The sequence below is a fragment of the Hyaena hyaena genome, unplaced genomic scaffold, assembly GCF_003009895.1.
Source record: "Hyaena hyaena isolate Hyena2069 unplaced genomic scaffold, ASM300989v1 scaffold_407, whole genome shotgun sequence".
NCBI lineage: Eukaryota > Metazoa > Chordata > Mammalia > Carnivora > Hyaenidae > Hyaena > Hyaena hyaena.
Window position 1 is genome coordinate 183374 of NW_024081037.1, and position 26029 is coordinate 209402.

A 26029-nucleotide genomic window follows, 5' to 3' on the forward strand; every position below is an offset into this window, starting at 1 on the left:
ACTATTCCAAATTATAGCGAGGTTAAGTAAATCTTATAACTAGAGAATTAGGGTATTCTTAGTAAAAGACAGGATACATATTTGTTCTAAGTTAATAACGCTAAGTTTAGGTCATAGGTTAAGTGTATAGATGGGCTAAGAGTCATTCTGTCTGACTCTCAAATGTATGTTTTTGAGTTGGTTAATAAGTTGTTTGTGGAAACCTATTTGATGCTGAATGTGTGAAACACTATGGAGGCCCTAAAAGTGTCAGCCTTTGTTTGTGGGTAATGTTTTAGCTACTCTTATCTATCCTCATCCCAGCCACCTGTAAGGGAGGGTGTTTGCAGAAAGTAGGCCTTGGGGAAGGGACTGCCATACATCACCAATTAGGAGAAGGTGTAAGTATTAACTTAAGTTCTGCCCTTATCTGTACCTTAACTCTAAATTAGGCTCTTTGTCTCGGGGCCAGGCTCAGTTGTAATTCTTGTGTTCTTAACCCCCTAAGTCTTGGATCTGCAAGACCCTCAGGAAGAGCCTTTTGACAATCATCTGTAGAGCTTTCATCTAAAATCTCTCTTGTAAAGGCAGGAATATGCTTTTCCTTATGAGGTATCTGTGTTCAGAATATTGGTCTGATATGGAATATTGTGAGGCCTGGTCAATACCAGCACAACATGAGCCAGTAGTAGCAGGAGATACCAGTTTTCATTTCTCATGGCAGTAGCTGTGCAAACACTGCCATTTCCTTGCTGTGACTGCCATCCATAGAGGCCAGTGCGGCTCCCAGCAAGGATCTAAAGTGGGCTCTATGCTGAGAGCAGAGAGCTCGATGTGGGGCTCAAACTCCCAAACTGTGAGATGATGACCTGAGCTGAAGTCAGATGCTTAACTGACGGAGCCACTCATATGCCCCTTCAGCATAGACATGATGCCACTAGAAACCCTACTTACACAGAGGCAGCTACTTGCTCATGAGTCCTGTCTTGGTACATCTTTGGATTGCAGGTTAAGCAAGAGAGTAATTATAGGTCTAGGAAGAACTGGGTTCTGCAGCTAAATTATTTCCTTGTTTTTTGGCAGCACATACCATACATATAGTCATGTCATCATAGCAGAACATTGGTAGATACTCAAGTAAGAGCTCAAAGAGAAATTTTGTTCCATTCATGTGAAGAGTGGAATATTTTCCATTTGTTCTTGTCAAAAAATGTTTAAAACAAATCATCACAGCAAAGGAGCTAAAAATTGAAATAAGAAATTCAAAAGCAGTCAACATAGCAACATGTAGGTGTTTTTGCTGCATTGTGATGTGTCTGAAAATCTTCACATTCTGCAAAATGTGCTGTAAGTGGCAGGATTCATAGGAAAAATAAAGAACAAAGCTTTCAAAAAGTCTTTGGAACTATAGCAACAGCTCTAACAAAAATGATCATTTCTACCTGGAAGGATAATGTGGCTCCTTCAGCCAGTGGTTCTCATGTGGCTGGAGGTTGGCAGAGCTGGTATTTAAAGTTCTCAAATGAGGGATGGCCCAGTCAGTTAAGCATCCAACTTTTGGTTTCAGCTTGGGTCATGATCTCACATTTCATAGGTTCAAGTCCCACATTGGAATTCTGTGCTGACAGTATGGAGCCTACTTGGGATTCTCTCTCTCCTTTCTCTCTCTCTGCCTTTCCCCACTTTTGCTGTCCTTCTCTCTCTGAAAATAAATAATTAAACTTTTAAAAATTAAAAAAATAAAGTCTTCAAATGACAAAGGCCATGTGCTGGCAACCCTTTCACTAGAGCAGCACAGGTGGAAGTAATGGTGGACACATGAAGCAGAGCTATATCTCTTGGGGAAAACGATCCTGTGTGCAAGTGCTCTTACTTAATTTTCTTAGGATAGAGCTGAAAGAGGTCCTGCTGCCAGTGATACCAAAGCTGAGAATTTTTTTTCTCTCCTGCTGAGGATGATACTTCTATTTCTACTATTCCCTTCCCCTTGCCTGGGGAAAAATGTGTATAAATTATATTTACATCTTTCCCCTATTTAGCCCATAGGGGACTCAATAGCCCATGAGTTCTGTGGTGCAGAGTGCATGTAGTAACTGAACAGACTGTTGATCAAAATAAGTTTTCTTAATTAAAATGCAATTCACACTTGTAAAGAACTGGGAAGTAGAAGTATAAAGGATGAACTGAATCCATTTATAAGAAATAACAACTGTTTAAAAAAAAAAACTGTGATCTTTCTGATCTTCTGTCTGTACATACTATTATAAAATTAGGCTATCACATGGTTATGATGGTAACCTTTATATTTATTTATATTATGCATATTTTCTACTTTGTTAAGGAGATGTCAAAAATTTGAATCATAGTTTATTTAATAAGACTTCTGCTCTTGGATGATGTAGTGTTTTCACATAATGGTAATAATTTACATGTAAAGGTTTTGATCTTTAACTCCTTAGATCAGGATTAGATTAAATTAGGCTAGATTGTGATGGAGGAAATTACTGGGTGTGTTAGACCATTAGAGCTGCTATAACAAAATACCATAGACTGAGTGACTTAAACAACAAGCATTTAATTGTCACAGTTCTAGAGACTGGGGAGTTCAAGTTCAAGGTGCTAGCAGACTTGGTGTCTTGTGAGAGCTTGCTTCCTGAATCACAGACAGTCATTTTATTGCTGTGTCCTCACCGGGTGGAGAGTAGAGGAACCATTCTCAGGTCTCTTTTACAAGTGCAGTAATCCCACTCCTGAGGACTGGACCCCTCATGACTTAGTCATCTCTCAAAGGCCCTACCTCTAAGTAACATCATGCTTGGGAGTTAAGTTTTAACATATCAGTTTTGGGGGGAACATAAACATTCAGTCTATAGCACTGGGTCCATAGGTATAAATACTACTTTTTAGAACTCTGACAGTAGGAAACTTCTATTTTTTGTGTTTTTTAAACATAAGGACCTTAATATAAGAAGAAAAATAACCAACAGTAAGTTTGGTATTGTGGCCCCTCTTTTTAAAAATTAATTAATTAAATAATTTTTAAATTTACATTCAAGCATATAGTACAACAATGATTTCAGGAGTAGATTCCTTAATGCCCCTTACCCATTTAGTCCATCCCCCCTCCCACAACCCATCCAGTAACCCTCTGTTTGTTCTCTGCATTTAAGAGTCTCTTATGTTTTGTCCCCCTCCCTGTTTTTATTTTTGTTTCCCTTCCCTTATGTTCATCTGTTTCATATCTTAAATTCTTCATATGAGTGAGGTCATATGAGATTTGTCTCTCTCTGACTAATTTCGCTTAGCATAATACCCTCCAGTTCCATCCACATAGTTGCAAAGAAAGATTTCATTCTTTTTGATTGTGTGGTCCCCCTTTATTATGGGCATATCATTCACTGAAATGTTAGCATGTTATTGAGTCTCTGTTGTTCACAAGTGTAAACACCTACGTGGTAAGTATCTCATTCAGCACTTTCTGGATTCTTAACAGATCTGGTATGTGAAGTCTCTCTGTCATATATACAGGTTAAGTCAAACATTAAAAAATTGTCTTGCTCACTCAGACTCCTTTAACTTAGTCTAATTCTTCTCTATATATTTGCTTTCCTTATTTTGTTTCTATGTCCCTCCCTTAGCTGTCTTATCCTTGGCTTATGATTATGTCTGGTGATGACTCCACTTTAAGGGTAACACTAAACCCCATCCCTAGTTCAAGGTACTCTATGGCATAAAACTTCCTGTAGGACATCTGAGGCAATTTGAGAGAGGGGAGAATGCACTGGGACCCACCTTTCTAGTTTGAAGTCCTTGTGCATAAATATGTGCAGGATGGTTAAGAGTAAAGGATTTGGAAGTAGAAATTTCTGGAACTGAATGCCATCTCTGCCTTCTTGGGCAACGAGGTGCGTGGTGGTTGAGTTGTCCATAGCAGCAATAGTTGGGTACATTCAAATAATGGATGCTGGGCAGTTTGAAAAGATAATACGCAGCTTAGCATCTGTTTGAAAAGAGATGTAAAGACAGAATCTGGCTGAGTCACATCTCAAATGAAGTGATAGATGAGCTAGTAGTCAATCCACATGGTTCAGTTTCTTTCCACTGCGGTTTCAAGGTAAAGTAACATAATGGGGGTTCTCAAGAAATTGCTTCTTTCAAGTCTTTGGACATTTATGGGAAATTACTTGAGAAAAGCAAGTAAGTCCAATAAAATAGAAGTAGATAGTGGCGCCTGGGTGGCTTAGTCATTTAGACATCCAACTGTTAATCTCAGCTCAGGTCATGGTCTCATGATTCGTGAGTTCAAGCCCCACATGGGGCTCTGTGTTGACAGTGTGGAGCGTGCTTGGGATTCTATCTCTCTTCTCTCTCTGCCCCTCCCCTGTTTGTGTGTGAGAGTTCTCATTCTCTCTCTCTTTCTCTGTCTCTCCCCCTCTCTCCCCGCCTCCCCATACCCCTCTCTCTCCCTCTTGCTCCCTCTCTCCCTTCCTCAAAATAAATAAAAACTTAAAAAAAAAAATAGAGGTAGATATATGTACTAAGGTTTCCAGCAACTGTAGACAAGACAGGCTACTTTCAGTTCTTTGCTTTATTATTTTTATTTTTTAAATTTCACACTAATTAAAAAGTTGACTCTTTTCTCTTTTCAGCCAGCATATGTCCCAAGGAAGCTAATCCCAATAACAGTCATAAAACAAGGTAATTTGTATGAGTCTGCTCTGGATATGTGTTTAGAACTATTTTTTCTATTTTAATTGCAGTATAGTTGACAGTTTAGAGCTAGTTTTAATATACTTTTTCACTGTTTAATATAATTAAACCTAGCACATTAAATTTTTTTTTCTATTTTAAAACAAAAGTGTGAAGAAATCAGTGTGTTCTAGCAAATTAGAACTTGATAATTTTGGCTCTTTGACCTATCTTACCAATAGGTCAAGTCTTGGCAAATCTCACTGGTTGGCAACTAGGGACAAAGCAATCATAACAAGTATTAAATTTTTAAAAACCATTTGAATCTGTGTGGCTTTGTTCAGGGTTAAGTTAGCATACATGAAGAAAATCATTAATAGGATGTTTGGATTAGTGAAATGAAAACTATGGTTTAGTGTCCCCTTAGGAGAAGTAAAACATCCAGTTTTTGAGAATTATAATGTCTTACACCATTTCAGTATCCAGTTGTTTTTGTTTTGACTTTCAGTTTTTCAAATTATCAAAATGACTCCATTATTTCCCAAAAGTTCTTGGTAACTTGGTAATTTTAAGTGATTGGACACTTAAAAATAATTAATCATTTTAAGAAAACACAGTGACTTAAGTATATTCTCACAATAGTATCAGTATTGGAATAATCTAGATGCTTTGATAATATACATTTTCACTTTTTAAAATTTACTGTATTAATTGCTTCATTTTGTGCTATTTCTTTGACTTGGGTAGGTTGCAAGGGAATAGAGATGAGGAAGGAAGTTTTCAGCTTGTTGGAATGGAACACTTTATGATAGAATAATAACCTTTCATTACTAACGGCGTAGGTGTTAAGGTGAGATGTGCCTTCCAGTCCTTCCGTTGGCTGTGTACCAGTGCAGTTACTTTCTACTAATTAAAAAGTATATCCAGGCTTCTCCAGTGCAGATTTCTTCACATCACATTACAGCTATTTACTGCTTCCTGACTATTTTTTTCCCATCACACTCTTACCTTTTTCTATTTCAACAGTGATTCAGAATGTTACTCACAGGTATTCAACTAAATCCCCAGATAAGACTCCCTTTGGAGGAACAATATTAGGTGAGTGTATCTTGGTATCTATACTTACATTACGTAAGGCCATTTTTTTGATAATAGGGCCCTTATGGAATTTTACTCTGTTAGCAGGTCTATTAAATTCATACTGGTTCATTTCCTTTCAGCATTTAGCATCCTGGCTTGTGACCATTCCAGGCTAGGAGCCAAGAGATGCTACCTCTATTACGGTGTGTTAGAGAAGCATCTCTAGCTCAAGCCTAAGGGGAGTGATGGCACCCATCCTACCTGCCTCATAGTGTTGTTGAAGTCAGGAGGGAGTCCCTGTTGTATTCAACTGCTCTCTTTAAAATCATTATTAATAATAGGGGCACCTGAGTGGCTCAGTCAGTTAAGTGTCTCACTCTTGATTTCAGCTCAGGTCGTGATCTCGCAGTTTGTGAGATGGAGCCCTGCGTCTGACACTGCGCTGACAATGCAGTACTTGCTTGGGATTCTCTCTCTCCCTCTCACTTGAAATATACAAATAAACTTCAAAAGTTATTATTAACAATGGTGTTCTTTTTCACTACACATCTTAAAGAGCCATTTTACCGTTTTTGAGTCTGGATTAAAAGCCAGTATTTTGTAGTTTAGTTCTGAATATTTAAAAAAAAAACTTATTTAAAAGGTACTATCATATTTTATTTTTGACATTTTAGATTTGGGTTAAAATTGACTAAGCCAAATAATTGCTAAATCGCATAGTTTCTGTTAAGTGATGCTCTGAGCTTTATTTTATGTCATGATAATTTTCTTCCTCTTACCTTATTCTATTTCCTTGCAGTCCACCTTATTATTCCAGGTCTCAATGAAACCACTGTAAAACTTCCTACATCCATAATGCTTGAGATTTCAGATGCAATCAAGACACAGTTAGGTAAGCAGCAATGTTGTATATGTGAACTTTGCAGGGAATGAGTACTAACAGTGATAATCCTAGGATATCCAAGGAATCTATCAAATGAGCTGTTTGGGTATCTTAAAGTAAAAAGTAAGGAAAAGGCATATGAACCATTGATGGGAATGTAAAATGGTACAGCTGCTGTGGAAAACAGTATGTTTTTTGGTATTTGGACATCTATGTTCACACCAGCATTATTCACAATAGCTAAAACATGGAAGCAACCCATGAGTCCATCAGCAAATGAATAGATAAGCACATTGATGTTTATAGCACCATTATCTACAATAGCCAAATTATAGAAACAGCCCCAGTGTCCATTGACTGATGAAAGGATATAGAAAATATAAGAGGTGTACATGCGCATAAACACACACACACACACACACACACACACACAGGAATATTATTCAGCCATAAAAAAGAATGAAATCTTGCCATTTGCAATAACATGGGTAGAGCTAGAGAGTATTATACTAAGTGAACTAAGTCAGAGAAAGACAAATACCAAATAATTTAGCTCCTATGTAGAATATAATAAATGAAAGAAATGAGCAAAGGTGAAAAAAGAGGGAGAGCGAGAGGGAAACCAAGAAATTGATTCTTAACTATAGAGAACAGACTGATGGTTACCTGAGGGGAGTTAGGTAGAGGGATGGGTTAAATAGGTGATAGGGATTAAGAAGTGCACTTGTGATGAGCACTGAGTACTGTATGGAAGTGTTGACTTACTATATTGTACATCTGACACTAATATTTTACTGCATGATAACTCACTGGAATTTAAATAAAAACTTAAAAATTAAAAAATAAAAAACCCAATTGCATGGATAAGCAAAATGTGATAGATACGTGCAGTGGAATATCATTCAGTCTTAAGGAGGGAAATCTGACACATGCCACAGGATGGATGAACCTTGATGACATCATGCTAAGTGAAATAAACCAGTCACAAAAAGACAAATACTGTATAGTTCCACTTACATGAGGTACCTAGAGTAGTCAAATTTACAGACAGAAAGTATAATGGTGGTTTCTAGGGACTGGAGGGAGAAGGGGAATGGGGGATTAGTGTTTAATGGTACAGAGTTTCGCTTTTATAAGATGAGAAGAGTTCTGGAGATGGATGGTGGTGATACACACCACCAATATACACATTATGAGTATATTTAATATTACTGAAGTTAACACTTAAAATGGTTAATATCCTACATCTTATATATATTTTACCACAATAAAAATTTGGAAAAAATATATTAAGAGTCAGAGAGATTAAAATGTTGAAAGTATTTATTTAAGTCACATTTTGTAGGCAAATAGTTATTGTGTATTATATGAACTATATTTGTATTTAAAAAGTGAAAATTTATGAAATTATCCAAAATACATTTATCTAGGTAAAATTTTCAAATAGAGTGATTGTTAGAAAATTATTGTACTATACTGTCAAGGGCGCATTAGATGTTGTCAGTGAGAACTGATGTAGAGGTCAGGTATGTTAGAATTATTATTTACTTGAGATAGCTATAGCCTCCTACTTCTATAAATAACTTGACATAATTTCAGTGTTTAAAAACATAAAAAATAACATTTTGGAGGGGGGGGGGAAACAGTGAAACCCTTTAAAAGGAGCCCAGGGAATAATTAATTGTGGTGTTCAGCAGAATAAATTAGTTGCTGCATTTGAGAATCAAATTAGTCAGGATTGTCTCTATGATGCAGCATCTCAAACTTGGGAGAGCATCAGAAGTCCAGGGGGCCTTGTGAACACAGACTGCTCAACCCACCCTCACAGTTACCGTTTTGGTAGATGGGGGGTAGAACCTGAGAATCTGCCTTTCTAATAAGCACCCAGGAGATACTGAAGCCACTTGTCTGAGAACCACACTTTGAGAACCCTCCCTCTACAGTCTCTAGAGAATGTCTTGGGCTATTGATAAATATGGAAGGAGATGGCATGATGCAGTAGAAATTGAAAAAAACTAAAAAATACCAAATATTTTCTCTGAATTATGCACTAGCAAAGAACTTTAGTACTTACTATAATGGTGAGTTACACAGGTCCTGCCCATGACAGGACCCCACACTTTATTTCTCTTGACCTTTGCTTGTTTAATGTGAGGCAATCAGACTGGAACAGTTTCAAAAAGTGAACTCTTAAGTTCTCCTTAGCTCTTTATTTGAGAATTTACTGGAAGAAGGAAAAACAAAGCCTTAAGTGAGTAGAAGAGACTTAATTGGTAGACTGAATAGTCCTACCAATTTTAGAAAAATTTTCAGAACTTACACATCACCATTTTATTAAGATGTGAAAATATTTGGCATTCTTTGTGATTTTGTGCATCATTACATTTTTATTATGAAATGTTTATACCTAGGTCCTAGGATGAGTTACCTCTAAGAATGTAGATAAGTGACTTTAGATATCATTTCCTTTATCTGTACATCAGACTTGATTACCTCTGTTTTAGCTACCAAACTCTGTGACTAAACTCTGCATCATCTAAATGCCATGCTGGGAGCCAGGAACCTTCCAAATTCAATTTCTGCAGTGAACCTATATTTGGAATCCAGTGTTCAGTACTCTTAAACTTACCTGTTCCCGGTCCAGAGCCTATATACCTTGTCCTGCTCCTGGGAAAGTCTTGTTTATGAGGAGGAAAAAAAGTAACTGGCCCATCTCTTACTGATGTGATTCTTAATCCATCCAGCACAAGCACGAGAAATTGAATTTGTGAAGGAGGCTGAAAATGAGCAGTTTTTTTCCCAGAACACTGCTGTCCATTTTGAAGTGGGAGATGTTTTGTTCCGTAGTCTTGTGTGATCTTTCCCAAATTTTTTGGTTTTCGTGAAGTTCCACATGCTGCCTTAATACCAATTCACCTTTTTTTGTTTTCTTTAGAGAATTACATAGTGGATTTGTTTTGTTTTGTTTCTCCTTTGTTTCTCTGATACGATCCATTAAAGCCTCAGGATTGAGTGTGATTTCAATAAAGAAAAAATGTATGCAAACAGTAAATATAATTTTTGACTTGTTTTTTTCTGGGGAAACACTGACTTAAATTTAACACATGACAAATTTGTTGTACATTGAAGTGTTTGATAGCTAGTATATTTTTAAATGTCCAGTAAATCCATCAAATGTACCATCTTAAAAGACTACATTTAAAAATTACATTTTAAGGTTACTGGGTTTTTTTTAAATGAGAAGAGATATTGCTTAAATAGTGCTTTATACTACCAAGGGAGAAATAAAGTTTCCTGAAGTTATTTAACACTGCAGTTCATAAAAGTACTATGTTTTTGAGAGGGTAAATCCTAAAAATAATATCCTCATTCCAGCAGGGCCCATCATGGGACATCAAGAAATTAATAGCTTTTGTTCTAAGAACACATGTGTGGATAATGAATGAAATAAACAAGAAAACTAGTATTACACACACCCCTCCCAGTGGTATATAAAGGGTTTGCCAAAGCCAAGACTTAGCCTGCCAAAAATGAAAGGAAACAACCATGTTGAAAAAAGGTACAGAAGAATCAGAGAGGAAAGGGAATTTCCTGGGTTTTAGGACATGTTCTGGTGGCATTTCACTGTGTTTTTGCCAAGACTGCAGTCGTACATAGTGTCGGTGAATGCTCATGGCTTGATAAGAGACATAAAGGCTCTCTCATTCAAAAATCTCTATCTACCAATTTCTCTCGTGTCTGAAATGGCATATCTAGAAACACAGTATGCCTTTATAAGGTATTAGTGATGTGTAAAGAATGCAAATGTCTCTTGGGAAGGTAGTTTACCATTTTTTTTTTTTCCATTAACAGCCTAATTTTACATTAATGTGATTGCCAGCTGAGGACATGTTTTTAGTACAAGGAGTAATTCAGAGCCTTGTTTGAAAAGACATCTACAGGTTAAAATAGATAAATAGTCCTAGTCAGCAAAGGAAACCACCAAGAATATAGGCTATTACACAGGAAAGAGGATTACCAAAGGTGTCTTGAAGAGGACACTGAAAAAGAAAAAAAAACATTTAAAAAATCCTTATAGTGTCACATTAAAAAAAAAACAACAAACTTCCATGGTAAACCTTGGAAGTAATAGGACCAGAGTTCATAAAAATCTGGAATCTGAATGTTTTTTCCTGTGCTAACAATCACAGTGGTTCTAAACAAAAGCTGTCACAGCAACAGAAGAAAATGGTGATTAAGCTTAGAAATTTTAAAAATGAAGTTTATTATAAATTTCTACTGCATCTGCTTTTTAAATTATTTCATAGAGTCCCTCTCTATGTCCTGCTAAATTAACTGAACAATGGTATTTAATATTTCTGTTGTTCAGGAATGCTGTGCAACTTTATGTGTACATGAATCTAAAGCACACAAAACTGTTAGATGTGGCAAGTATGGTAGCACTTGTGACCTCTGTTTGTAGCATTTAAATAATTACTGAAAATAATCAGCTCTGTGTAAAAATCTATTGTAGACCTCCATAATACAGATTGAAAACTAATTTGCTGCTATTATCATTGTGAAAGAGATGGCTTTATAATTGTCTTGAAGTCCTTCAGAATAAATATTGTGTAGCCCATGTTACCTGATAAGAAAATGGTCTTTACAACAATTATGTGAACTACAGAAGGAAGCTTAGAAAACTTTCATCCTCAAAGAACTTTGAGAGAATCGTTTAGATCACTAGTTCTCAGTAGAGGGCAGCTTTGTTCCCCAGGCGATAAGTGGCAATATCTGGAGACATTTTTGATTGTCACAGTTGTGGAAGTGCTAATGAAATCTGGTAGGTGGGTAAAGACCAGAGATGCTCCTAAACATTCGAGAACACACAGCAAACCACCAACCCCCTGCCCCCGCTGCCCTGCCAACCAACAAAAAATAAATTATCCAGCCCAAAATGTCACTAAAGCCAAAGTTGAGAAACCCAAGAAGTTCTGAATAGTCTTAGGACTGTAAATTTAAAAAAATATATCACATATGATTATAATTATTCCAAGGTTACGTGATTAGGGTATCTCAAGGATAAATTATTTCATGCCACTAGACTTTCAAAATACTATAAATAAGTCATTGATTCAGGGTGCTGAATAGCTGAAAAAAATTAATCCTAAGTGCATTTTTAAAGTAAGAAATATCTTAATCATTGGGAATCCCTGGTATAGAAATGTACTTTCTTTAAAAAATGAATACCTAAATCAAGAAGATGTGGTTTATCTATACAATGGAATACTACATGGCAATGAGAGAGAATGAAATCTCGCCATTTGTAGCTACATGGATGGAACTTGAAGGTGTTATGATGAGTGAAATAAGTCAGGCAGAGAAAGACTGATACCATATGTTTGCACATATAGGTGGATTAGGAGGAACTTAATCAAGGACCATGGGGGAGGAGAAGGAGAAAAATAGTTGGGGAGAGGGAGGGAGGCAAGCCATGAGAGACTCTTGAATGCTGAGAACAAACAGGGCTGATGGGGGTGGGGGAGAGGGGGAGGGGGTGATGGGAATGGAGGAGGGCACTTGTGGGTGTGAGCACTGGGTGTTATATGGAAACCAACTTGACAATAAACTATTATAAAAGAAAAAAAAGGATACCTAAAATTTAGAACAAAATTTCCTAAATAGTTTTCTGAAGAGGTTAAAAACATGGGAAAAACTATTTTATTCTTGATGGTAAATTGCCACAGAGACCAAAAGATTAGTGTTAACATGTGGCTCAAATAAATAGCTGTTATTTTTTTGCCAAAAATATTTTTAAATATCTTAGTTTCCTATGTGTGTTATTTATTTTTCTCAAATTTCAGTGTCCTAATCTATTGCTTTTTTCTACTATGTATAATAATGGAAAATTTCCATGTATTCTTTGTTTTAATTAGGAGTACTCACATATAAAATTCTAGGGAGTATTTGCAACACAACCTCTGCTTTCCAGAAACTCCTATTTATGAATCAGAATGACTTGAAAATTATCTCAAGTATTGGGTTGTGATTTTCTTCTTCATTGAAATAAAAATTTAAATCTTAAAGAATTATCTAGAATTAAAGAGATGAAATTCTGAAGAATCCCTGGTTGAAATACCCAATAACTTTGTTGACACCCTGATGGGAAGAATTAAGAGCAAAATAGTGTTCTTGAAATAATACGTAACTTGGTTATGTTTTCAATGAATTATATTTGGACACTGTGTTATGAGGAAGTGAGGTGAATTGTTTGTTCTCTGACTTTATAGCTAAGAATGAAACATTGGCATTACCTGCTGAATCCAAAACTCCAGAAGTAGAAAAACTACCAGCACAGCCCATAACAGGTAATAAGATCCCTATGTTGTTAATTTTTAGAGAATAAATATTTTTTGAAATGATAAATGATTGACAAGCTTGCAGTTTTTTTCAGTGAGGGGCCATTAGGAAATTAATCTTCTTCATAAGTACAAACAAAAAGATTGTAGGTCCTTAATTTAACCTTTGGAAAACCACCTGATGCAGAAGGAACTATTGAAACTTATGACTCGTATGTAATATGGAAGCTGTATTTTTCACTCGCAATGAAAGTTGCCACTTCAACATTCTAAAATATTTTTATACTAAAATGTAATACTATGGTTTTGGTGCTTTTCTTTTTTATGAAGACATGAACTCGTTTTTCATTTCTTCACTTTTGCAAGTGGCCAGTTTAGAAAATGCCATTATCCCTCCAAAATCTGTAGCTTAATATCTATGAAGGCAGCCTGGAATCATTTCATTGTTCTGTGGAAGATAATGAAAGATTAACAACCCAAATAAAAAGAAGATATACTAGTTCAGTAAAAATACTTTCAGGAATAAATGTGGATACATTTTGCCCATAGTGGACCAGCTGTTACTAACAAACATTCAGCATTTCTTCCTAAATGAACTGCCCAAGTTCAGTCCACTGGGGACATGTTATTCTCTAAACCACAGAGTTCCTGCCAGAGCAATACCACTTTATCCAAGACCCAGTGAAACAAACATTTGCCTAGAATTTCCCCAAATCCACACTTAGGAAAATATCTCCAATAAAGTGAACTTTTTCATCTATAAAATTGCCATAAATTGAAATATCAATGACATTTACTTTGTACTAAAGTCTTGGATTCATAAGTGGCCCAGAAAAGATTAAGATTGGTGGAGAAATAAAATAACTTGATTTCACAAAACATATTCAAGTGGGAATACTTCTTCCATAGTAAGAAGTATATGCTTCTATCTACATGGGAGATGGACCTTCCATTCCCCACCTTCACAGGTGTGGGGCAAAGGTAGAAGCTATTTAAGATGCTAGAATAATCTATTCAAATAAAATTGCTAGGTAATTTTTCTAATTTCAGTATAATTTGTCAATACCAAGAAAAACATAGGCACAACTCAGTGGATGACTCCAAGTCTTTTTCTACCCCAAAGATTGTACCATTTTTTTCCCAGTTAGACTTTATTCTCTTAGCACAGTATCTGATGGGAGAGTCTACAAATTTCTTAGTTCTCTGCCAATCCGTATTCAGAGTTTTCTGCTTCAGAAACACTTAGGCAAACACCACACCTCATTATTAAGTGTTGTGTTTATTTTGTGTCTTTATCCTGCAAAATTTTGGAGTCATTTAGCTCACAATTCATTCCAAATCCCAGTGATCCTGGTTCTTATTTACCTGAGCTCATCTTTGCCTTTGAACTAGCATTTGGAACAGCTTTTGGCTGAGCGTTTGAATCCTTAACATAATTTCAACCTAGTTCCAAGATTTGCATGTTGACTACAGTATGGAACAGAGAAATATTTAATGTAATAGTTCTAAATAAACCTTTTTGCCTTGGGGCATTCTTTTATTTGCCATTTATTAATTCATTTAATAGATACTTGTGACATGCTTACTTTACACCCAGACATTGTGCTAAGCCCTGGAAATAATGAGAAAGAAAAAAGCAGTCAAGTAAAAAAACATGATTAGTAAGTGCTTTCATGGTGGCTAGTTCAATATGCTTTTTGGAACACATCGAAAGTGCACCAAACTTAGCAAGCAAGGGATAGGAGAAGTGTCAGCACAGGTACCTGGGGCAAGTCAAGGAGTCCTTAATGAACTTGAAAAGGATTGGTGTATGTAAGTGTCCGTTAACTAATTCTAACTGGGCAACAAAAACGCCTTATGATCTTTGATTGCTTCATCATTTTATCTTAATTTATAAAGTTGTCTTTTTTTACCTTCCAGTGACTCCTGAGTCAGTGCCAAGAACCACGAAACCCACTGTGTCTAGTGCATTAGATATTTCAGAAAAAACACTGGGTAATTCTAAGAACTTTTTTTCTTGAATAATTCCCAACACTCATAGAAATAAAAAGTAACTCCAGTGCCTTCGTTCCCACCTCCTGGATTTTCCCTGCCCTCTTACTGGCAGTAGTTAACCTTTCTATTTCTTGGACTAATTCCGTTAGAGAATGAACAACATGCTTTGATCCTGGTGACTGATATTCTAGGCAGCCCCAAATACTAGATGCAGACAACACACACCTTTTACTAGTCTCTTGGGATGTATAGAAAAAAACCAGAATGCCAGCCTTTTAACCCACAAATCTTGCAGGGGTGGGGGAAACCTGGAAGTCTTGACTGTGTCTGTGCTTTCTGTTCAAATAGGCTTCCCAAGTCTTATGTGCACTACACTTTTGGAGAATCCCAAGTGTTGTGACTTTTAATAAGAATTTCACGTCATGCAAGTTAGCTGCTTCGTGGCCCAAGAGAGTCTAACTTGATTTGTCCTTTTCTGCTGAAGAAAAGGAGCAGCATGTGTTTTCTTGTGTATGTGTGATGTTGATGTTCTATGTCACACCACACCATTTGAACCTATACCTTTACGTTTTAGCAGCTACGCAAAGCTTTTCTTGGAGGAGTCAGCTTTTTCCGTGAAAGGCATGAGCTGTCCAGTGCACCATGTGTTATGAGCATGCTTCACATGATTATGTGTTAACCACAGTGTCAAATCCTGCCTCAGGGAGTTGCTGACGCAATTTTTCTTTATTTTAGTTCTCAGCGAAAGGACCCCGGAAACACTACAAACTATTCTAATACCTAGGTTTGAATTACTACTGAGCACTCTAGGTAAAAATTATTAAACATTACATCTTATTATTACCTTGGAAATTTTATGCATGCTTTAAAGAAATTCTTAGGCTAATTCATTCAAATTTATCTTTTCATAGGAAAGAAGGGATGCATATTTTATAGAACAGTAAGCTCCCCAATATCGAGCCCTTAAATGTTATAAAACATTTTATAATTTAGGATCCCAAAGAGTCATTATGACAAATATTTTAGTGGGTTTTCTTTTTTGCAGTCATATTTTGATATTATATTTGATTCTTTTTATTCAAAATCACTGTGTCACTGAATAAATTATTTTCTCTACTTTTCCTAAATATCTTTTTACTCAATTGCTTTTCCTGACAGAGAAGATATATTTATGATATGTTTTGCAGACTGCTTCTTAGAATTTATTTGAGTGCAATATCAAAAATTGTTGGAGGGGGAGCTTAAATATAAAGCCATGTAGTTACTGAGATTCTGTCTTTAAAAGTCAGCAGATGGACATTTTTGAATTCAGATGTGTTTAGCGCTTGATTTGAGTTAAAATGAAATATATCTAAGGGCACACATACACATAATTAAAGAAATTAGGAAAGTCATTTTGTAAGAGTGAAAGGGAGAATCCAAATTCCTCAAATGTAGCAGCTCAGTTATAAAAAAAAAATAGAATAAGAAGTTTGATTATAATAGGCATATTGAAATCACAAGAATAAGAAGTACAACTAACAACAATTTACTTGACATGAGTCATTTGCCTTTTTGTGTCTTTTTTTGTTGTTTTTGCAAGCTTGAGAGTGTGAAAAATCTTTTCTCTGTTCCGTGTACCTTAGGTTGTAATATATCTTATATGTTTTGTTGCAGCTCCAAAAAGGCTTCCAGAATTTCCTCAGGCAAAAACATCTTTCCCTTTTGAGAAACCTGGGGGCACCTTGGGTAATAATAGCATCTTAAACCTAGTGTTAAGATGTGGGTGCGGATTCCTCTTAATTGTGTAGGACACGTTTACTGGATCCTATTTCAGCAAACCTCAATGTACTGATAAATTTGGGTAACTCAACCAAACAAGGGATTGATTTAAAAAACAACAACAACAAAAAAAACCTATTTAATGAAATTTTCTATAAATTCAGTAACAATCATCAATATGTTAATTTTATGTGGATTTAGGTTTTGTCCTCAAAAATGTTGAGGACCAAATTCTGGTCTCTTTCTGATCACTAATTAAATATTGTCTGGATGGATACATAATGATTTCCTGACTTTTGATTGAAATAATATGTGCTTTTAATTGCAAGCTTCTGGTAGCCACTTACCCATACCAGCAACCTATATCTATCCTTTTCTCCTCTCAAAAAATAATCTTCAATGAATTCCGTTTCTTTTTGCTGTAGCTTCCATTGAAAAGCCACGGATTGTGCCTACAAGTAAAACATCTGAAGATTCCAAACCTCTCCCACCTCAAACTGGTAATTTTCTTCCTTTTTAAAAATCAGTTGGAACAACAGAATGAATAACTTCTCTTATTTTTATTTTTATAGTTTCCCTAGTTGATTATCAAAATACCTGTAGTAAACGATAAAGCTATAATCCATTCTTAATACTTAGAGGAATGTCGTGTTTTTCTCATGCGAAAGCAAAATCGTTTTGTATTTGTTTTAAAACTCTGTGCTCTAGGTGTGCCTGGGTGGCTCAGTCTGTTAAGCGTCTGACTTCGGCTCAGGTCATGATCTCATGGTTTGTGGGTTTGAACCCCGCATCCGGCTCTTTGCTGACAGCTAGCTCAGAGCCTGGAGCCTGGTTCAGATTCTGTATTTCCCTCTCTCTCTGACCCTCCCCTGCTCATGCTGTCTCTCTCTCTCTCTCTAAGAAATAAATAAAAAACATTAAAAAAAGAAAAAAACCTCTGTGCTCTAACACCTGGATACATAATTAGAAGTATGGCTAGAAGATGAACTATGAATTGGCACATGGATTTTCTAGAGACCTCTAGTGACATTGAGAACAGTAACAAAAATAAGATATCTTGGGTCTGATTCTGATGTGTATCAGCTTAATGTTTCCCTTGCAGATGGATATTTGCTTTTTATCCAACAAGAATATTCAGTGAGCATTTGAGAGCTCACTATGTGCAGGTCCTTGCTAAGTCCTAAAATCTGTAAGGTTATTGTGATAAAGAGGAAAGACCACAGGGCTTGGCATTAATAATGGACCTTGATTCCAGTTCTGGCTTTCCCATTAACAGTATACTTTAGCTCTTATTTCTACTTTCCTGAGTCTTTGTTCTTTTATAAATGGTGGCAATTGGCTTTTTTCCTGAGAATTCTATGTCCCACCACTAAAACTGATGAGGGAGACAGCTTCCTGTTTAAAAACAATAACAGATTTTCTTAATTAAAAAGTTATTTCCTATACATCTTGTCTTTGTTAGGGGTCTAGCAGCTAAAGAGAATAGTCAGCATGTGAGAATTATGCGAAACCCTCAGAAACCACTTGGTGTGATTACGTCCATGATTTTTGTTTTACTTGTTTGTACTTAATTGTTGTACATCTCCTAGTTGTGATTTGAGTACATATAACATAGTATATAATGTAGTTGAAGCTCATGCAATGAAGTTAAGTACACTGACATTTTGTGGTATTTCCAAAGGATTCCAGCAGAGGACTGTTTTGAGAAAGCATGAGAATGAGCCTTCAGAGGCATAGATGTTAAATTATTCCTTCTCTGTTACATGCATTAGGCTCAGATTTTAGCAAAAGATAAAAGGATGGCATCACATGAAGTAAGCATGTCTATTATAGTCTCCACTAGTTTTCTCAAGTGGGAAAATGCTTGAAAGTTGGTGATGGTTGTCTTTGAATCCAGAGAAGTTTCAAATTGGGTCTTACTAGGGCTTCGTTCCCCTAATCACTGACCCTGAAACTCTAATGCAATTACTTAATGTGAGTGCAAAAATATCTTTAGCATTCCAGGTCACCTGTGTTTGGTGTAGAGTTTCATTTGGAGCCATCCCACAGGCACAACTGCACTGTGATTATGGAGCAACAGCTAGTCCGTGGACCTCTGTGGTGGTTTATCTCCTGCATTGTGGCCTGCCCGGCCTGGCTCCCATGTCCTTCATGAGGATTATGGCTCCCAAACCAAACTAGGGCCAACTCAACTAGATAAACACTTCTGTCCCTTTCATGTCTTAGCTTTTGTGTTATTTACCTTGGGGGCATAAAATCACCTACATTTCCCTCGAGCAGCCTGTAGTTTTTTGGTGTCTATGATTATTCAAGAATGAACTGACCAAACCTCAAGGAAACCATTTATGAAATTTTAATGCCGAGGACATGAAATATATATAAATGCCCAAGCTTTGGGGAGTGAGGAGAATATGTTGGTAAGGGAGGATTGTAGGGTTGCAAAGAGTCAAAGAGAGATGAGATTAAAGATCTTAATAAGGGAAAGGTTCCTTTTGCCTTTAATTCCAGAAAGGAATAATCTGGCCTTGCTCTGATGGAGTATAAATAGTGGCTAATGCAGCAGGAAGAGCTTACGTTATTCAGTTACCTCACTGCTGCCAAAGAACTTCCAACTTTGGCTGCCAATCCCCTCTGGATGAAGTGTTGGGGCTTGTCATGGCTGTGACAGTTCAGTAGGTAATGATTTCAGGCATGAGCATTGGCCCTAGAAACTTGTGAGCCTCCCCTCACAACATTTAAATTTTATATTTCTACTACTTCATATGCTCCTTGAAGCAGCAGCATTGGCATCCCTGGGAAAATTGTTAAAAAGGCAGATTTGGGCTCTACTCCAAATCTACTGAATCAGGATCTGCTTTTTAAACAAGGTCTCCAGGGAATTGGTATGAATGTAAAGTTTGAGAAGCAGTGTGTTATCACTAATCTCTAATATTTCACACGTGTAGATAAGAATCATCAAATGAAGTCATTGTAGGATGAGAGGTCTCAAGTCAATATAAGATTGACTTCTCAAAGTGGGTGACTAAGTATGTCTTGTTTCTACTAATGTACACAATGCTTCTATCTCTTACATAAGTGTTGTGCGTGGCATCTCCCTAACATGTTAAAATTAGGGAGCCAGGGGCTGCTTTTCTCTTAAACAACCATTAAGTGTGACCTTATCAGAACCTTTTGTAGAATTAATTTTGCTTCAACCTGTACTGGATTTGTTTTCCATATTTACTTCATGTTTTGTATCAAATGATCAGAATGCATGCTCTCAAAAAGATGTCTGTATTTGGAATATAAAAAAGCTGTGTGGAAATTCTAATTTGCATGCTGATTATTGAAATCCCTAGGTCAATTCAATAGTTTATGAAAGAGTGAACTAGGGTATTTGGAATTTAGAATATCCCAGAAAATCTCAAAAGTGTAGTCATCAAATATATTCTTCCCCACTTTTAGCCTATTTGCCCTAACCTTAATACTGCATTTTTTTAATCTCATATTTAGCATTGTATTTTGTATTAGACCTTCTCTAAAGTATGTTGAAGTGGGATTGATTCTTTTATTCCCTTGGCAAACCTAATTTTTCTTAAAGTTTAGAAAGGAGATGATAAAAGTCTGCTCTATAATTATATACCAGAATGTATACTCTAAAATAAATTCTATATTTTTAAAAAGTTGACCACATTTTTAAAATACTTAAGTGCTTATAACAATCATTCAGCAAAGAAAATGTTTCTGATAATGTGACAGAATTGGTCTTAGGTTCTTTCGAAAAGTGGCCAGTTGACTATCATTTCTGTGTTACTATAGAATGACTTCTAGAAGAGTAGTGTACCTTACACTGCCCCCGCCCTCGCAAAGAATTGTGCAATTGCATGTATGTGCATGTACTTGTTGAATTACCTCTTCATTGAAATAATATAATTTTGAATTTACACAGCAGTTTTCTATTAAGAGATTCAAAGGGTTGTATGTATACCATCCTATTGATCCTCCAGAAGTCCCTGGAATTAAGAGATTTACCATTTTCTTTTAAGGAGACAAGTGAGAGGCTTACCCCTGAATGAAGAGAGGAGCAAAAACTAGATCCTCATTCATTTCTCTCCAAAGCTTCTCTCTATCAAACCACTCCATGTTAAGAGTGAAATAATGTCATACAGTTTACTTTAAAACTTTTTCTTGAACAGCTTCCAAACAGAGTAAATGTTACTAGGATTAGATGTCTTCTAGATTTTTAATTACGTTAAGTGGTCTGTGAGAAAGACTGGCCAGTGTCTGACATTCATTCTTATTGTGATTGTGATCACTAATCTGTGACCTATGCAGAGAGACAGAGCTGGGTTAATAACCAACTTAACTATGTAGTGGTTATGTGACTTTAGACAAGTGATATAACCTCTGAGAGCCTCAGTTTCCTCATCTATAAAATGGAAATAAAAATTTTTTCATTGGGTGTTATGTCTTGGAAATAATGTGTGTTAAAAAAAAAAAAAAAAAAAGGTGTAAGGGGCGCCTGGGTGGTTCAGTCAGTTAAGCGTCCGACTTCGGCTCAGGTCATGATCTCACAGTGCATGTGTTCAAGCCCCGCATCAGACTCTGTGCTGACAGCTCAGCCTGGTGACTCCTTCAGATCATCTGTCTCCTCCTCTCCCTGCCCTTCCATGCTCATGCTCTGACTCTCTCTGTCTCTCAATAATAAATAGAAACGTTAAAATTTTTTAAAAAAAGTAAAATGTAAGTCACTAAATCTAACTCACAGTACATGAGAGGTACCCTGTCATCCCTTCCGTAATACAATGGACTCTTGGATTGAATGCATCCCCTTCGTACCACACTGCCCATCCCAAACTTCCTGAATTGCTGCAGACACTCAATTATAATAGTAGTAGTAGTAATACAATAACAGATGACTAAAAAAAGGAAGGAAGAAGGGAGAGAGAAAATAAAAATACTCTAAGCTTGCACATAAGCTTACCAAATGATTCTTGGGTCTTCATTTTACTTCTTTAAACATTTTTTAAAAGAATGTAAAGGGTATGTGCACTGTTATTTAAAGAGGCATTACCCTTATGGAATGGTCTGATGTCTTATTCATCCCGGGCAGGGATGTATCACACAATTGCACTGTTGAGTTATAGCAGCAACATGAATCTTGCTATAAACTGGGCCTGAGACCCTTCCTAGGCCCAGGGAGTAAAATAGTGCATGACTAACTTGCCCTGTTTTCCATGAGCATCAAAGGTGGGGGAGAGGCAGCATAAATGCTGTATATGCACCATCCCACTGCTGGGGCACATGCATCATTTCTCAAGCCCTCATATCATTGGAGGGGGAAGATGGAAATCATCTTTTTGTTTCTGGCTTCATAGTGTCATCAGTGTTAAGCCTCCTTAACTTAGTTGATCATCCACTTAAAAAGACCATTACTTAGTACCAGGAAAAATTTTTTTTAATTTTTTAAAGTTTATTTATTTTGAGAGCATGAATAGAAGAGGGGCAGAAGGAGAGGTAGAGAGGAAAAACCCAAGCAGGCTCCATGCTGTTATCCCAGAGCCCGACTCAGGGATTGAACTCACAAACTGAGCTCATGATCTGAGCCAATACCAAGAGTCAGATGCTTAACTGATGGAGCCACCCAGGTGCCCCAGAAAAGATTGTTTTAAGTTTATTTACTTATTTTTGAGAGGGGGAGAGCAAAGTGGGGAAAGGGCAGAGAAGGAGGGAGAGAGTAAGGATCCCAGGCAGGCTCTGCACTGACAGCCCAATATGGAGCTTGAACTCACGAACCATGAGCTCATGATCTGAAACAAAGTTGGATACTTAACCAACTGAGTCACCGAGCTGCCCCTAATACCAGGAAAGATTGAAAGTGAGATCATGGTGAGATCACGACCTGAGCCGAAACCAAGAGGTGAGCGCTTAACTGATGGAGCCACTCAGGTGCTCCGGTACCAGGAAAGATTTATAGATCAATTCAGACAAAGAAAATGGTTTCTTTATATATAACCTAAGATGATCCGACATGTTTATTTTCATCCTTAAAAAACTCTACTGCCTGTTCTTTCTCCAGTGTATCCAGACTAACTGATTTTTCCCTCCAAATGTACTGTGACTTAATATTAAGATGATTCCTTCTTCTGGCATAATTCCTTCCTCTTGAACAATAAATAGTTATCCTTAGAAGCTTTCCCTTGACAAGAGAGTCAGAACTGAGAATAATCAGCCTCAGTCTTTTCATTAGAATCTACTTTGAGTGCTTCCTTTAGGAATTCATCACTAACTATTTTCAGTACTTTGAAGAACTTCAGTAAATTATTATATGCACTTAAGGTATATAAATCATTTGAAGACCTGAACACTGAATGATCACACACAGGAGTGGTATACTGGTTGGAAAATTGTGGTTTGCTCAGAGTGGTTGAAAAGAGATTGAACTCTATCTACATTTGGACCTTAACTCCTCCCTGTGAGGTGCTGATGAGCACAGATCTGGCCCACCCAACTAGATTAAGCCCTAGAGAGGAGAAAAAAATTGATGTGAGTGGTGGTGTTGATGCTTTCAGAGCAGGAAAATAGGATTCAAGTGTAGCAGATCGTTTGCAGATTCACTGTGGCCTCTAAGAGATTTACAGCCTCAGCCTTTGGTTTTGCTTCAGGAGCATTTTCTGGTAGGCATTATTTTCACAAATTTCAAGTTCAAGCAGAAAGATATTTTATTTTTCCATCAACTAAGGAAAGTATTATGTATTTATTTAAACGGTACTGAGAACTGTGTGTGTGGTGTCCATAAATGCTTTTCTCATCCAGCTATTTATTGATAGCCCTTTTGTATCTTTCCATAGCTTCTTCATATATGTCTTTAGGATTCTATTTCCATGGCAAGGTATGGCCACATAAGCATATGGCAGGTAATTAATTGTATAGTAGAGGAAGAGATCTGTCTGCACAAGTATGTGTATCATAAAATAATTAAAGAGGCCTATTCCTTTATTTTCCATTCATTGATTCATTCATGTGTCCTTACTAAAAGCATAAACTACTCAACTGTCAAACTGTTATTTGTTCATTGTAATGGCCATCTTGCAGATTAACTATTAAATCTATTAATTAATGAAATAATTATTTCTATCTTGTTGAGTCCCCACCATGTACCAGGCTCTGGGGTAAAATAAACCTTGGAGTGCCTCATGAACATGACTGACTCAATTTCTATCCTAACGAGGCCTTTTAACTAAGAATTTGATTAAAAAGAAAAGTCTTTCACGCAGGTACTAATATTCATGGAATTTGAATAGAATAAATTGATAAAATCTTGATAATTGGAAATGCCTTATCTGTGTGCCATTATGTTTCCAGAGCAATATCAGAACATTTTTATGATAGAGCTTGCATCTAATCAGTTTTTAAAAATCATTTTTTAAAAAATGTACAACTGGGGTGCCTGGGTGGCTCAAATGGTTAAGCATCGTACTTCGGCTCAGGTTATGATCTCATGGCTTGTGAGTTTAAACCCAACATCGGGCTCTCCACTGAGAGCACAGAGCCTGCTTCAGATCCTGTCTTCCTCTCTCTGCCCAAAAGCACTCTCTTTCTCTTTCAAAAATAAACATTAAAAAATAAATGAAAATGTATACCCAACAAAACATAATTTAACAATGTGGTTTTAGGAAGTTGTGAGCAAATGAGCAAATGCTAATGTGGCTTATTTCATAATAATTTTTCTGAAAACTATAAAAGTAAAATTCAGTTATGATTAGTCATTACTGTTACTTGAAAGAAAATAATTGCTTTTTCTAACCTTTGAATTGAACTACCCATTTTACTCGTATTAAATTGGTTCTGAAACTTTTGGTCTCATTTATGTTTTGTGAATGCAAGACTAAAGATAGTGCTTAATGTCAAATAGGAGCATTTCTTCCACATTGGTGATAAAAAATATTTGCCTCTAAACAATAATTCATGATAGCATGTGGAGTGTCTAAAAGACAGAAGAGTTTACTCTTAACTCTTAGCTATCTATCACTTTTATAGCTGGAGTAGCCTTTTAAAAGCCAAATTATCTAACCATTTGACATATTTTACTCTGGTATAGAAATACATATACAAGAATTTTGTAAAGAAATCAAGAGCTGTAGATTTTTGTTTATTTTTGAGAGAGAGAAAGAGAGAGAGCATGAATGTGAGAAGGTAGAGGGGCAGAGAGAGAGAATCCCAAGCAAGCTCTGCTGTTGTCAGTACAGAGCCTAATACTGAGTGATCTCACAAATTGTGAGATCATGACCAGAGCCAAAATCAAGAAGAATCAGACACTTAACCAACTGAGCCACCCATACACCCCAAGAGCAGTTGATTTTTAGAGAACTACATTTTTGACACTGTTCTCTCCTCCAATATCTATTATTTGAGAGTCACCAAAAAAGTGTGTTAAATTTTTTTTAATGCTTATTTACTTTTGAGAGAGACAGAGCATGAGCTGGGTAGGAGCAGATAGACAAAGAAAGACAGAGCATGAGTGGGAGAGGGGCAGCTAGAGAGAGAGGGAGACACAGAATCTGAGGCAGGCTCCAGGCTCTGGGGCTGACAGCACAGAGCCTGACACAGGGCTTGAACTCAAGAGCCATGAGATCATGACCTGAACTGAAGTCAGATCGTTAACTGACTGAGCCACCCGGGTGCCCCCAAAAAACATGTTTAATCCATGAGTGAAAGAAGGTGGTGGTGTGCCACTCAAAGCTGCCCAAACAACATAAAACTTCCAGCAAGTGATGTTTGTGAGTTAATAGCACTCTTGCTCTTAATTCCTGAACTCTCAGAAACTCCAGAAATAGACATAGTAGGGACAAAGTCTGCTGGCAGATGTATAATTTTAATCTTGAGTATATTTGAGAAAATGTTTAGGTATAAGAGGTCTGTGATATTTGGAGACTTCTCGACATGAGGCACAATGGCCAGAGGATGACAGAAGGAGGGCTTCCTTCCCCAGGGTAGTGCTTTCTGGGAATAACTTGAGGGAACATGGCAGCATGGCTTGGAGCCTCCAAAATAAAAAGGAATTATCAATATAGAAAAGAAGTAGAAAAGGGGTACTCTTGGGACAAAAAGTACAGAATATAAGAAAGCTGGTTCAGTGTTACTAGATAGAAGGCAAATGTAGGACTTAGGGTAACAGAAAGACAGTTGTAGCATTTTTCAAAAGCTAGCAGCAATATAATTAAAAGTCAAGATATTCACTCATGATTTCTGGTGTGAGAAGTTTAAATACAAGTTGGTAAAGTTTTCCTAACTTGTTTAGTAATGCATAGAGCTGACTTGGGTA

The 26029-nt window shown here is 36.7% G+C and overlaps 1 protein-coding gene across 1 annotated transcript in view; it reads left to right on the forward strand.

Annotated features, from left to right (window-relative positions):
- Positions 1–26029, forward strand: part of LOC120245096 (ABI family member 3 binding protein) — a 202315-nt gene that overhangs the window by 54741 nt on the left and 121545 nt on the right. The window contains exons 7-15 of the mRNA XM_039251968.1: positions 3618–3668; positions 4629–4677; positions 5695–5766; positions 6548–6640; positions 12901–12978; positions 14890–14964; positions 15700–15774; positions 16621–16692; positions 17151–17225. Of these exons, the coding sequence (XP_039107899.1) occupies positions 3618–3668; positions 4629–4677; positions 5695–5766; positions 6548–6640; positions 12901–12978; positions 14890–14964; positions 15700–15774; positions 16621–16692; positions 17151–17225 (640 nt within the window). The remainder of the gene's footprint in view (positions 1–3617; positions 3669–4628; positions 4678–5694; positions 5767–6547; positions 6641–12900; positions 12979–14889; positions 14965–15699; positions 15775–16620; positions 16693–17150; positions 17226–26029) is intronic.